The sequence below is a fragment of the Aquila chrysaetos genome, chromosome 15, assembly GCF_900496995.4.
Source record: "Aquila chrysaetos chrysaetos chromosome 15, bAquChr1.4, whole genome shotgun sequence".
Lineage (NCBI taxonomy): Eukaryota > Metazoa > Chordata > Aves > Accipitriformes > Accipitridae > Aquila > Aquila chrysaetos.
In genome coordinates, this window is record NC_044018.1 from 15,550,602 (window position 1) to 15,565,136 (window position 14,535).

The 14,535-nt window shown below is 38.5% G+C and overlaps 1 protein-coding gene across 3 annotated transcripts in view; it reads right to left on the reverse strand.

Annotated features, from left to right (window-relative positions):
* GREB1 (growth regulating estrogen receptor binding 1) overlaps window positions 1-14,535 on the reverse strand; it is a 123,950-nt gene that overhangs the window by 28,002 nt on the left and 81,413 nt on the right. For all 3 annotated transcript variants that reach the window (XM_030037932.2, XM_030037933.2, XM_030037935.2), the window contains 13 exons: window positions 14,253-14,390; window positions 13,886-14,071; window positions 12,964-13,314; window positions 12,134-12,262; window positions 10,477-10,602; window positions 9,790-9,987; window positions 9,519-9,699; window positions 7,482-7,674; window positions 6,753-6,889; window positions 5,042-5,381; window positions 3,383-3,498; window positions 2,474-2,673; window positions 585-674 (listed from right to left, as the gene is read on the reverse strand). In XM_030037932.2, coding sequence (XP_029893792.1) covers window positions 585-674; window positions 2,474-2,673; window positions 3,383-3,498; window positions 5,042-5,381; window positions 6,753-6,889; window positions 7,482-7,674; window positions 9,519-9,699; window positions 9,790-9,987; window positions 10,477-10,602; window positions 12,134-12,262; window positions 12,964-13,314; window positions 13,886-14,071; window positions 14,253-14,390 — 2,385 coding nt within the window. The remainder of the gene's footprint in view (window positions 1-584; window positions 675-2,473; window positions 2,674-3,382; window positions 3,499-5,041; window positions 5,382-6,752; window positions 6,890-7,481; window positions 7,675-9,518; window positions 9,700-9,789; window positions 9,988-10,476; window positions 10,603-12,133; window positions 12,263-12,963; window positions 13,315-13,885; window positions 14,072-14,252; window positions 14,391-14,535) is intronic.

A 14,535-nucleotide genomic window follows, 5' to 3' on the forward strand; every position in this document is an offset into this window, starting at 1 on the left:
TAAAAAGCATGCAAACAAATTTATCAGACAAAAGAGCTGCAGTAGTTCTCAACATTTCCTCATGCTTTCTACATCAGTTTGCAGATTAAAAAGGAACCAAAGATTTAAAAAATTATCTACCTCCAAAAGAGCTTTCAAACAGTGTGAAATTAATGAGTGAACATTCCAGAGCAAAACCCCAAAAGGTAAAAATACCGATGAGAACAAGCATGCTTTTTCTCTTACAGATTTGGAAAGATTTTTAAAAAATGTGAAGCATGTTTTCTTTTTCATAAATTGTCATAGCTTCAGTGAACACACTCAGCCATCACAGTACTGAGGATTCATACCTTAGTGGCACATATCAAAGAATTGCCTGATTTAGGCACCCCACCCTATGATTATTTTTCAAGTAAGAGATCTTATTTCTTATATTTCTGAAGTCTGAAACTGTTTTTTTAAAGTTCTCTTCCATGATCCCATTAAAACAGGCCTTACTAAAACCTTAGTGATTTATGCCTTTTATTATTTATCTTAATAAGCTGAATAAACCGTCTCTTTTATGTCCTAAATGTAACTTAATAGAGATGATCTTAAGGTCTTACTGGAAGCTTTTGAAGAGAGAGATGAAGATGCAGAGTCATGGGAACGAGATCTTTCTCTTTTCATAGGGCTTCTCTTTTCTGAAGTAGAACCTATTTCATGAATGGTAAGTAAGGGAAAAGAAAACCAAAATATAATTTAAGTAAGCCTGTAAGAAGGCACAGCTACATTGTCAAAGCAGGGAAAAGTACACAAGAGTTTGTCTGGGTCTTGTCCTCATTCTAACACTGTTTTCAGTATGGAGGGTATCTGTTCCTACCACGCAATATTGGATCAGCCTATGGTCTAACCTAACCATGCTGAGCTGCAATAGCTTCACAAAATCAATGCAGCAGCCAGGAGCTGGTAACTTCTAGGCATGTCTCAACCATGTTTTCTCTTTCTACCCATGTCTTATTTTCTTCACTAATCCACTTTCAGGGAAACCAACAGGCAAGAAGCTCTATTTTGTCAGTATGTTATGAAATTACCTCCTACCCCATACATTACAGCTTTTTGGCCAGATTATATCTCAGCTTTTGGTGATGAAAATCCATATTTGGATGGCCACCACGGATATTCACTTGAGGTTCCTTGCTTAGGCTTCTAAGTTAAAATGCTTGTTTCTGTATAGTTTTACAATGATAAACAGAGACATAAGCATGGCCAGCAGGAAACTTAGACTGTAAGTCTGTCTCAGGTGTTCTGAATTGGACTCTGGGGGAGCATACCATCCTTCATGGACTAGGAAAGCAGCCTTACAATTTAGATGCCTAACAACTTAGGTGCCCGTTTGACTCGGATCACATACAATCTTGGCATACTTCTAAATGGACAGAAGTACTCATTACATCTAAAGTAGGCCTCTATTGTAGACAGTCTGAGTATGACCTGAAAAGTACATATTTGATTAAAGTAAATATTTTTGTTCTGCTTCTTCTGCTATCCTTATTATCAATGAATAAGAACTTAATAGGTGAACAGTAACCAGCTCGCTTCCTCCTCATAGCATAGAAAAGGAAATCAAGGCAAGCAGTTTGAGATTTAAATAACCTACGGGGATAAAAATCTCTTGTTTTCCACAGTTACAAGGCACAATAGACAGCAAAGAAAAATGTAAAGAACTTAATGATAACTGATAACACCCATCAACTATCACTCAAAAAAACCCCCAACAGTTCCTGGGTAAATTATTATTGTTTGCTTACACATTTATATGTTCTTAATTGCTCTCTTAAGAAATGATAAACTCACTGACTCTACACTGTCAATTTGAATTCATGGATGTTTTCAAGGAGTACTCAGAAGTTACTATGTTCAGATATATTTTCTAGCCATACTATTTAATACCTCATAAACTAGAGACTAGTCAGCTCTACTATATACAGTTTCATTGGGAGGAATCTTCATCATTGTCAGTATGTAAGCACAGGTTAGGTAGCATCAGTCAAAGCTTAGGTGGAGTTGTCCCTGCTGTGAGGGAGGGGATCAGGTCACTGCTTCCCAGACGGCAAAGCACACACTTCCCTGCTGCAGGGAGGGCAACCCAGCACAGCACTCCCAACAGTGAGCGTCACTGGATGTACCCACTCGAGCTCCACTTTGCGGCTGCCAGAACATATGGGGCAAAGGAGGTATGGAGGAAGGGGAGAGAAGGGAGACAAAAAACAGAGAGAGAGAACAGATGCAGCAGCAGGACTGCAAGATATTAAAATGCTGCAGCAGCAGCAGTCCCTGGGCAGGGAGGGTGAGAAAATACAGGCTCAATGAGATGAAGCAAAATTGAGGAGCAGAGCCCACTCAGTAAGGCTAACTCCAGAAACCCTCACCGAGTAGGTATCCATACAGTCCTGCTTTTTCTAATACAACTCAATCATTTTACAGCTTCTTTTATTATCATTACTAGTAATACCTTCCGTCGCTACTTCTTCATCTTCATTATCAGTGCTGCTTAGTTTCTCTGGGTCACTTTCTAACACATCATTCACAACTGCTTTCTCTGTGTGAATTTCTGAGCTCACAAAGTATGCTGCCAAACCAAGTTCTTGCTCCAAGGTTGTCCTTACCAAAGAAGATGAATTTATTAAACGTAGGTCACAGTATCTCAGTGATCTGGAGAGAAACAAGAGGGGCTAGTATGAAAACTCACTGTAATCTACTCCCTTATTTCTTTTACAAACACAGCTAAAGGGGAATTTTTTCATGATCTGCTTAAACTATGGATGAGACTGAACACAGTATATCTTTTGTGCTTAATAAGTTTACTACTGTGGTGCATACACTTTTCTTTTTCTTAATCCAATTATATAGCTTAAACTAGTGCACCGAAAATTAGCATCAGCATAAGAAAAAGAATAATCATTTGGGTTCTAAACCTAACACACAGAATGGGATTCAGTTGAACATACAAAAGCATTTAGTGCCCCAGGGTGTCCTGTCTGGCTTCCAGCTGCCATTCCAGAAGGCACTGATCTCTCCACACATCCTGTAGCACATACGCCAGCATTAAGCAGATGTCTCAGCTACACTAAAGTATCTAAAGTAGCTATACTTTTCTTTTTACATACTCTTATTCTCTCCTCTAAGATGGGACAACCTCATAATATTTTCTGAGCTATTTATATCTTGCTATAAACAGGAGGTTATTATTAATAATATGGGGTTTGTATTTATGATATTAAAACTGCCAAAAAATGGAAAAGGAACACCTTGACACTGAAATCTGTTTTCTTCTCCCACAAGTAATTAAACAGTTCATCTTCAGCCATTTGGCAAGCAATGGATAAAAAACTGCCACTGAGAAAATACTGGATCTTCTTACCGTGGCAAAGACTCCCCTTGTGGATCCATACCACTAAATATCAATATACAAGGCAAACCTTCCAATTCCAAATAGGTCTGTGGCCTCCAATCTACATCTTCAATTTTCTGCCAGGCCTGTATAAGGTAAGAAACACTGTTGGACATATCTATATGGCACAAATAAAAATAGAGAAAGATATATTTTTATCACCCATTGTATGAATCAATGCGTACAGGGGATGGATGTTCCACCAAGGGAAGGCACAAAGCAGAGCCAATTTCAACATAGGTAGATTGCACAATTTCTATGAGCATACAGGTAGCAATCTGCCTGCTGTAAGTCTGAGGAGATTGGGACAGTATGTTCCAGTCTGAAAAGCCCCCTAGCTTCCCAGCTGCATAGCACTGAGGCCAGGGCATAGACGGGTAGAGTGGATATGGTACAATGGACAGTAAAGCTGCGTAGGAGCTTTGCGGGAGAGAAGAGTACAGAGGGTTGCTTCTTATGGCAGATAATGTATGGATGTCTGAGTCCAAGGAAGAAAATGAGCTAGTAACAAGACTTCTTCACCTTAGAGGAATAGAGGAAAGCTGGAAGTGTTCAACACACACATACCACTGTCCTCACTTGCTACCCTCTGAAGTCTCCCGCTCTCCCCCAAAGCTATAAGTTTTCCTGATAACTTCATGAGCAGTTTGATAACTAGATCTATTGTTTGATCATTTAGCATCAGGCTATACTGCTTTACTCACACCAGTCAGTCCTTTTTGCTGTAAGATTGATCTACAGGTAAGGAATAGACAGTAGAACCAACAGTACAAGAACTCAGCCTCCGACATTCGTATATGTACCACTATTATGCATGTCAGAGAAGACAACCAGGATGTGATTCAGAACTAGTACCAATTTTTCAGAATAAGTTATGCCTAATTTATAGCAGAATGAGATCAGCATTAGGCCCTGGATCTCAAGTGACTTCATCTAACATATATTGAATCAGACACAGTACAGAGTGTACCATATGTATGTTACACCATCCTAGAATGTAAATACATTTTTGTTTTGGTGATCAGATGATGGTAATTTTATGAAAAGCAAGGGAGTATCAGAGGCTTTTGTTAAACAGATGACCCACGACTCTGGATCTAAAGCATATAAATTAATCCATAAACCAACACATGGTCCAGAAAGCATAAAGTCCTGAGTTGTGACCGGGGTGTTCTAGGACCCACAACTAGCATCACTGATTTGGTACCTTCATGCCACCTGCTGGTGACAAGAATAATACAACTCTCAACTGGTCACTGATTAAAATCTTTTTGCACTATGACGATTTTGTAAGAAAATTCTGCTAAAACTGTGACAATTTTATTTGGCTTTTTTCCTTACTGCTTATGGTCGCTGTTGATAAAAGCAGTTCAACTGTTTGGGAGGGTTGCTGCTGGAAGTCAAGTTCTAGCCATATTAGTTAATACTCCACTGAGTATTAATCAGAGGTAGGACAGTAGAGGTGTCACAGGCAGTATGTCTCGAAGATAAAACTCATGTTCCTTATGGTAGTTTTTATTTTTACTAGTAAGACACACATTTCAGCTCATGACCATAACTCTCACCAGTGAAGTCTCCCCACCTACCCATCTAATCAAGCTTCCCAGTATACGTCATTCTGCAAGTTACCTTTAGCTGCTCCACAAAGTGCTTCCCTATTGTGATTCCAGAATTAGGATTTCCCAAGATTATTTCAAAGTTATCTTCAAGGGCTAGTCTTTCCCTTACATTATACAGACGTTCATATGCCACTGCAGCCAGCGGAGTACATGGAATTCTCAACACTACCATGAGGCCATGACCACTAGGACATTGTCTTGAAGAGTTTATTAGGTTTTGGGTGATTTCCAGAGTTTCAACTGAGGTGTAATTCTTCATCTGAGAAAGACCACACACTGCCATCATAGCTGCAGAGTAGTGTTGTATGAGGACAAAAGTCCTTATCACTGCACTGTGTAATCTGGGGAACCTGAAATAAATGGTGAATTAAATAGTGAAGTATTAAAGGCTAAAGTAAAAAAGCTAATTTTTACAAAATATAATAATCTCAGGATTTAATCCTGTAAAGAATCCTTCATATCTACTATACAAAAGAATCTCACCAACTTGCAGTTGGATAGTCTTTGCAAGGCATCATTTCACAATGAGAACTGATGTTGTCTCTCCATTTCTTAGTAAAGATTTACTAAGCAAGTAGTCCAGTAAGGTTACATCACTTTAAGTTACTAAGACTTTACTGCTGCTACAAAATTTATCACAGAATATTTGCTAAGGCACTCAGCAATATCATCAAGGAAAATTATATTCTCTTACCCATGAGAATAGTATTCCTAATTATGTGTTATTCTTAAGGGGTGGGAGATGGGGTGGGCTGTTTTGTTTTCTTACTGAAGCCCTGAATGAGCTTACTCTTGTTTCCAAGAGGACTGAATATACAGGCAGCATCCAATGAGCACTCCAAGTTCCCAAGACCAGGTACACCCTGTCTCAGTCCCCGGTCTATGGAAGGGAGAGACATGGATATGCAATAGCTTCCTGTGCTCTGGTTTTCACAGAAATGAAACCCAGGTGCACAGCAAAAAGAGGAACTGTGGCTTGCTCAGAAAAGCATCTGATATGTGTGATCAAAGCTCCAAAGCACCCTGTAGCAAGCCCCAGCAGTTAAGTGTGGATGTGCTCAATCTCCCAGTCAGCAATACAAATTCACAAGATTTTACTTGTCCTTTCTCATTCTTCTTACAGATCCCAAAGAGTTCATCTACTGCTGCAGACATGCACATAATGTCTCACTACTCTTTTGCAGTGATTCTAGACTTGCTCCACAGGAACCAAGGAAAACTGATGATATATTTTCAAGCTCTGATGATGCTCTGGAGTTTTTATTGCTGATTTAAGTGTACAAACCACAGTGATACGTCTACTTCTCTTTGTGGTCCAAGTGCACTATGCACAAATTCTATACAACAAAATCAGCCAGGGTCAGCAAGTGATAATATTGGACAAAAGTAGTAGCACATTTGAAATTACATGATGATGCAATGTTAGATTATTATAATATAGAAGTAGCTACTAGTCACAACAAGAACACACTCTAAATTGGGCTAAACAGTGTGCATGCTCATAGTAAGAGGCAGCCTAGACTGATTAGATTACAGGCCAAATAAATATATAAAAAAAGATGGAAGGAGAAAATAAGAACGAGTGAAATGCCCTTGCATACACAGCTGATTTGTGGGACAGTGAGGAAAAAAAAAAAAAGAACCAGGCTTCTAGCTAGTAACTCAAGTTGCTAGAATGCACCTCCTAAATTTCCTGTGTTAAACAAAGGAGGGTACCATACCTCTTTCCCAAAGCCATGACCATTGCTTCAAAAGAGCTGTCATACCGAAGCAGTGGAATGCTATGTCCAGAGAGGGTGGACTCAATGAATTCTGACAGTCCAAAGTATTTCTTGTTTTCATGGTATAAATCTACACCCTAAAGCAAATGAAGCAATAAAAATATAAATGTAAAGTCTATAATTTATTAATTTACAATTGATTAACCATTGGTATCTGATATATTTGCAGTCACATTCTCTAATAAGCATACATCTACTCAGACATATTAGAACAAGGAGAGAAGGAAACAGAATTAATTTTTTTGAGAGAAGTTTGACCCAATTTTTCCTTGTTTCTTTCTCTCTCCTCACATATACATATATACAGACAGAACAGCTATGTATGGAATAAATATGCACACATATGAAGAAAATCCAGGCATGTACATACATTTATGCACTAATGCACTAGAGACAGGTTTTCAGATGGTTTCCATTTATGTAGCTCAAAGATTTTTAGCAGAGCTACTACAGTTTATAGAAGATATTAAAGGAATAAAGAAAAAAAGCAAGAAATGACAGGATAAGCAGAGGGAAAAGGAACTTGCCACAGACTGAACAAGAAAAAGATGCCATGCAAACTTCATTATTGTTTACAAAAATCATGGGGCCTCCACAGTTTCACCAAGTATGTAAATGTAAAATAACTTATGAAAAGTTCACAAAAGCATCTCAAAGCATCCATCTTACATTGCTGTATGAAGAAGGCCAGTGGATCTCATTGTAAGGGCTGATATGAGTATGCTGTGTCTGCAGCGCATAGGGGAAGGAAGTCACGTGGAGGGTCACAATATTTGGCGCCTCTTTCACCTCCCTGCAGTTCAACAGTCTATCAACAAGTCCTGTAGACAGTTCTGTTTGAGGATAAAGGCTATGCATAGCACTGCAAAAAAGAAAGCCAAAACTCTCCAAAGTAATCAGCACAAGGGAACATTTGTGTCAGTGGAATAGCTTTAACCTGGATATGAAATCAAAGTTAAACACGTACAAGGAACTTCAGACTCTATTCTTTGCCCTGCTTTTGTTGCATAGAAGGATGGGAAAAGAAATGCAAATTATTTCACTGCAGCTGAAAATTTCTGTAAGTCTGATAAGCTCCCTAGCTAGCAAATTACCAGTCACTAACAGCTATCAGAATATGAGAGAGAAAGGATGAAAGAAAACTGATGTTTTGGCAGTTACCAACAGACACATAGTCTTGTAGTAACTTTGGCCAGATTGATAGTGTTGTCCTTAAAAAAATATAATTCTTACCTACAAAATTCAAGATAGAAAATGACAGACAGTAAGTCTGTATGACAGAAAAACAGAGGGAAACTAGCTGTGGTAAAGCTATTATGAAAGGGAAGAATAGTTATTGTTAGGGCAAATGCTGGTATCATAGAACATCTACAGTCAATTCCTTGCTCCGGTGTAAAACTTCAGCCCAAATTCATGCTATTTAATTTTTGGCATTTATCTGCAGTGACTAAGTTACAAGCCTCGTCACTGCAAGCTCCTTCTGTTACCAGCAGAGAGACAAGTAACTCCAGAAATTGGTTGTGTCCACCCCTGACCTAAGTCAGCCCTCAGAGATGCTCATGTCTCTGTTGTGACTATGTGGGCAATCCCAGGCAATTACACTCCTGTTTTAGGCACCTCATTCAACTGACTTCAGTTAGGTGGCATGAATCCTGCTGTGCAGAACAGTCATTTAAATCTATTTCACTTACATATCTTTATTAGATAAGAGGAAAAAATATCAGACTTAAGCAGCAATGCAGGTACTTCCTACCACTCAAGGATGCTATATGAATAAATGCCTTAAAGGCTGTGACAGCTGTAATAGGTCATTTAAGTTCCTAAGGTATAGAGGAATTGAACACGAAACCCTCACAGGCAAAAACAAAGTTTTGGTGAAAATCATCATTCTTAACCAGTGTGAAAGACAAGACCTTGTCCTTTCATTCACAAGCAAGATTCCAGAGTTTTTGGTTTCAGAAACACTACTGTGCTCTCAAAGTTGGCATGTGTTCATGTTTCTGGAATTCAGTGTGTTCTCCAAGCTCCCCAGTGCCTCAGGAGCCAGAAAGCAAAAGCAGCCCAACTCCTCAGCAGGCAGATTGTTGAGAGGCAAAGGAAATAGGGCTCCGTGAAGGAAGCACTGAGTTATGCAAGTAAGCTGATGGGGAACTTGGCAAACGTTGAACAGAAACCCACCTGCTTCCCTGAGAAGTATACCTGACTTTACTATGTATCCACAGAAGCTTTCAATTCTCACAAATTGGTGATTCAGGATAGAAAAAACACTGTACTGGAAAATTTCCAATCAGTTAAAAAAATAAGCAGCAGTGTTGGCTTACTAGTTGTATACTCAGTGTGGAGGGTTTTTGCATGTTTTACAGCCCAGAGGACAATGACAGAGGATAATGAGCTCTGTGTACTTTCACAGGAAGCTTTCCTTTGAGCAAATGACAACCAGCCAAAAAAACAATAGCTGTGGCTGAAAGAAGATAAGAATTGTGAGCAAGAAAAGCTGAAATATTCCACTGGGGCATAATATAATATGCAGCATAAGAATAATTCATGAAGGACCTTAAAAGAAAACAAGTTTATTCAATGCATGGGAAGATAGAGTTAGCAGAAAGATGCAAACAAAGATGAAGGAAGGAATAAATCAGAAGGCTGATCTTGAGAGCTAATGCAAACAATAATAATTTCTCTAAAAACAAGTTACAGTTTTCTTACCTCATTAGATCCCAGTGTGCGTGATCATGGATTAGGACAAACAGCGTATGTGGATTCTGCATAGAGTTTTGTAAAAAGACTTTGAATTTAATCTGGGCCTCTGCATCTAGTTTCATAACATACTGTTCCACCCTCTGCTTTGTAAGGTGTTCCTTCTCTAATCCAAGTTCTAATAAAATACCTAAAGAAATGGAACAAATGTCAGTATTTCCAGATAAAAATGCATTTAACAATGTCCTGTAAATCTAAAATAAAGCTAACTAATGAGCACCTGAGTGCCAGAGATGAAACAAAGTCTGCTGATAAGTCACTTCGGAGGGTGGAACACAAATCAAGAAATCAATTTTCTCGAAAGAACCCAAATCAAGATTTTGAGTGCTGGAGTCAGCAATTGAGCAAATATGAGACAGCAATTTCTGAGCCACTGCTAGCTGGAATGGACGAATCTGATGTCGTTCAATCTCATAACCTGGAAAAAGGCAAAATTCTGTTTAGATATATGCCCAAAGTCTAATCTAACACAAATTGTTAGAGTCTGGCAAAGAATGGCTGATCTACTCTTTAAGATACTTCGCTTATGCACAGGGGTTCCAGTTTATAAAAACCTATATGGAATATGCAAAGAAATCTTTCTGCATTTGGCATTTTGGTCCTGTAAGTCCCTTAAATGTCTGAGAGCTGAAAGTGAACTTGTGCAATAGCATTCTGCTACCACAGAAGTAGAAGCTTCTCTCTTAAGAGAGAAGACTTAGAGCTTCAAAGACTACAATACCCAGTGGAATGAAGCGGAGCATCCATCAGTGTAAATCTGAATATCCCAAGACATGAGCTGCTGTTTGCCTCAGGACCTTTGCCTTAAGAGCCTCGGACTCTGCCCAGATGGATCTAACTGTACACCCAGAGACGTGGTCTCAAGTACCCTACTCTGTTACCGCTTTAGAAAATCCTCCTTACTTACTTGTACACGCAGCTGTTCCAGTTCCATTCAGTGCTATTGGTTTATTCACTGAAGCAGAAAGTGATGAAGAGATGTGTCCTTGGTTTTCCTGGTAAAATTTCTCCAGCAAAAGATCAATGTCACCCTCTATCAAATTGAAGGGATAGTAGAATAAACATCCATGTCAATAAGAGCTGCATTTCATACTGATTTTGTTTTGTAGATCTTAAAGAGCTTTATATATGCTAGCTAGTTATCCAGCCCTTGGCTTATTGGCTGTTTTATACAGGAACTCTCTCGTTATTTTCTATTGCATCTGTTTTTACAGCATATCACTAATAAAATGCAAATCAGGCCAAGGAATGACAGACCAGCTCTGCAGACCACTAGCTAGAGCACTTATGGAGGATGGTAGAAAACTAGCCTCAAGGCCTTGATGTAAATCAGCAACAACAAAGACATGAAACTGGCTTGGTTTATGTTCAGACCATGGAGCTATACTGTTCACTAATAAGGATTACAAGAAGCTTTGGAAAATCTGATAAATATTTTAAAATCTCTAACATTTTTGAGAGACAGAAGGAAAAATAATTCCCTATAAAGCTGAAAGAGAAATATGAGTTTTGTAGCTACACACAATGCTGAAGAAAGCAAGGTACGTTTTACTGAACTATCTATATCTGCAAATATATCCTATTCTATTCAGCAGGGGCCCTGCTTACAGATGGAAGCTGTGCAGAGAATACAATATGCCTGTCCTGAGTATTTAGTGTTTTCTCAGCAGTTGAAAAGATGTTTGAATGTGTCTGCACTGAGCTCAGAAAGGCAGGGTCTGCCCCGTGAAGTGCAGTCCAGTGGATGTAGATGGCAACTATTTTTAGGATGCTCATTTACTTGTTCTGCTCAAACAATAGCAATAGCAAAAGTGATTTTGAGAACCATACTTTGAAGATACTAAGAGCAGAAACACTAACATAACTACATGATGGTTCAAGGAAAACGAGTTTCTCTTAAGTGACCACTCAAAATATCATGACATATCCAGAAGGGTTCTTGTGATCTAAGTACAGATTTACTGATGTGATGTGAATGGCAAAGGGGACTATGACATCCCATTAACACTGACAAATATGCTGCATTTGCTCTAGTTGTGTGATAGTTTAACTTTCCATGTGGCTGAATCCATCCCCAGATAATCTTGCCTGTAGTAATCCTTGGTATACTCAGTTTAAAAATGATCCAGTAACCCTGGCTCTCTGCAATTTTCCTCTCTTTCCCATGCATCATGATCAAGTTCACAGTATGGTAAGTTGAAAGGGCAAATCCTACCTTTGATAAAACAACTCTGTTCTATCATGGCCTAAATGAATTCTGTGCTTAGGGCAAAAGAATTTATACATTCATATGGATATGGACTTGCATAGTATATGGATGGATTTGCATAGCTAAGAATAATATGCTTAGCTATATGCTGATATATTTTAATGAAACTGAGGGATTTTACAAACTGACACTTTTAGGAGGAATTTCAATTCAAATGTACTTTCACAACTTTGTCCTGCATTTTTTATATATTTCTAATAATGTCCTTCTTCTGGAAAGGTAATGAGCACAGCTATTTTCTCTGACTTAAAAGTTTCAGGGACTTGGAAACATGTCTCTATAACCTGTTAGGTACCTGGGCAGAGTGTGCTAAAGAAGGACCCCAGAGTTTCCACTTTCCCTGTGACCAGCTGATAGTTAACTTCTTTTTGGTAGTCTGAAGGAGTGAGCATGCTCTCAGACAGAACTCTTGCCTGATACTTTCCTAAAAGACAAAAAAGTAATTTTGAAAGCACTTCAAACTAAAGTTAAAAATGTTCTAAGTCATAATAAAAATACTACCCAGCTAAATGAATGCCACACACACAAAAACAGCAGAGATGAGTCTTTTCTCTCTCCTATATCTGTATGCACCAGACACCTGTAAGATAGATTCATGTTTTATAATTCTTTGTGTTTCTTTCCCAGTTTAGGAAATATTTGTTGATACAGTATATAAAAAGACCATATAAATAGTCAAAGGCATTGTCAATTATCTTACACCTATAATGAATCTTTGAATGGCTATTCAAATAATTTATTTAATTATCAGCATAATAGGTTGTCAAAGGGAATGACACTGAAAGACCGTCTTTTAGAAGCTAAGGAAATGTTCTGTCCTCTGCTCGCAGTAATATCCCAGTCACACAGAGCAGGAGAGCTTTATGCACTGTGTGTGCTGTAACTCGCTATTATTTGTTTGTACTAGTGTTGGCTGGGATGCCTTGGTGAGAAAAAGGGTTACACAGGCAGAATGTGATTTGCTGGGGAGAGACCCAACTATGCAACATCAACCTGGGTTCATCAAAACACACTACTTGTTGGTCAAAGCTCTGCTTTCTGAGGCAGCTTATTGAAAGTCCAGCCAAACTCCTCATAGCATCGAATTACTCTGTTTTGCTTGGAGATACAACCTTGGGATCTTACCTGTTATCACAATGCAGGAATCGATGGCTCGATTTCTACTGGCACATATGATCACCACATAGTTTGTCTTTATTAATTTTCCTTCAATGAGCAGCTTAAACATTTCTGAAAGCCCTTCAGCCAGAGAGTAGCTGCATTCAATGATATGGACACTATCATTACAAGAGCTAGCTGCGAGGCCCGCCAGCCAGGGAAGCTGGGCTGAAGTCACTGGTGCAATCTGGCTGGGCACTTGAGGAAAAGTCTGTGGAATAGCCTGTTGGTACTGACGGATTTCAGACAGGTGTGATTCCCGCCATGAACGCATGAATATTTGTTCCAAATCCTCAATCAAAGGGACCTGGTCCGAGGCTTAAAAAAAAAAAAAAAGAAGAAAGTATTTTGAAACAATTAAACAAAATTGTTGAGTTAAAAACAATTTTTTTTTCAAAATATGTACTTTTTTAGAGATGATCATGTTTCAGATTTATGCGTGCATGACTCTATTGCCTTTAGCAGATGTGAACCAATTTTTTCATTTTGAAGTGCCTTTGTGATACTCAAGTAAGCTGCCCTAATTGGAACCTGAGTATCAGTAATTAGAAATATTTAAGAGGTTGAGTGCTGCCTGTCTCAGCATGATACTACTTCTAAACCACAGGCTGTATGCAAAAGCAGTGAATTACAGCTCTTTTCCTTTCTTTATTTTTAGTTGCTGAGGTCCCAGATTATAGGAGAAGATGAACTTTGTACAATTATATTTCAATCTGTCCGGTCTTCAAGAATTAATTATTTAGTTTTCTTTCATAACCATGAATAAAATTGTTTAATATCACATGTCCTAAGACCGATATTTAATATTGTCCTGCCCTAATACTCCCTTTCTCATTCGCCAGCATGTAATTTATTCATTGCAGTCTTTCTGGATGTAAAATAATCTTACCTAGTTGGACAAGGTAGTAGACAGTCAGTAAGAGCTGCATTTCCTCTGAAATAGGCTGTATTGTGGAGGCACCATATTGTTCATATGCTCTAGATAAAGACTGTGAATTTCTGTAACAGGTGTACAACAAAGGACTCACTATCACATCATTAATGTTCCCACAAAGATATGGGAAGTTTCCATGACCTACAAAATAAACAATGTTTGTACACATCACATTAATTTCATAATTTCCCATGTATGTGTTAAACAGTTTTAATAGTAAACCTTTTAAAATTGATGGCTTTAACAGTGTTTAGCACTAGGATGTATCTTTACATCTCTTACAAAAAGATGTAAGGTCTTGTTGGGGGGTTGGGTTTTTTACCTTTAAAAATAACTGGCTTTGCTTTACAGATTTTCAGCAAGTTGTCAGGAACTGAGACTGGTTCTCCTGAGCCCACCATTGGAGATGAGGCTGGCCCCACCAAAGCAGAATGTGGTAAAGATGATAGGCTTCCTCCGTCTAAGATTTTAGACATATTATTACTGGAGTCAGGTCTGCTAACGATTTCTTCAAAGAAAAGTTATTCAGCATCATCTCATACCCACATTTGGAATCAGTATTGAATGTTTTTTATGGTTACATCACACATTTCATGAGCTGTTAC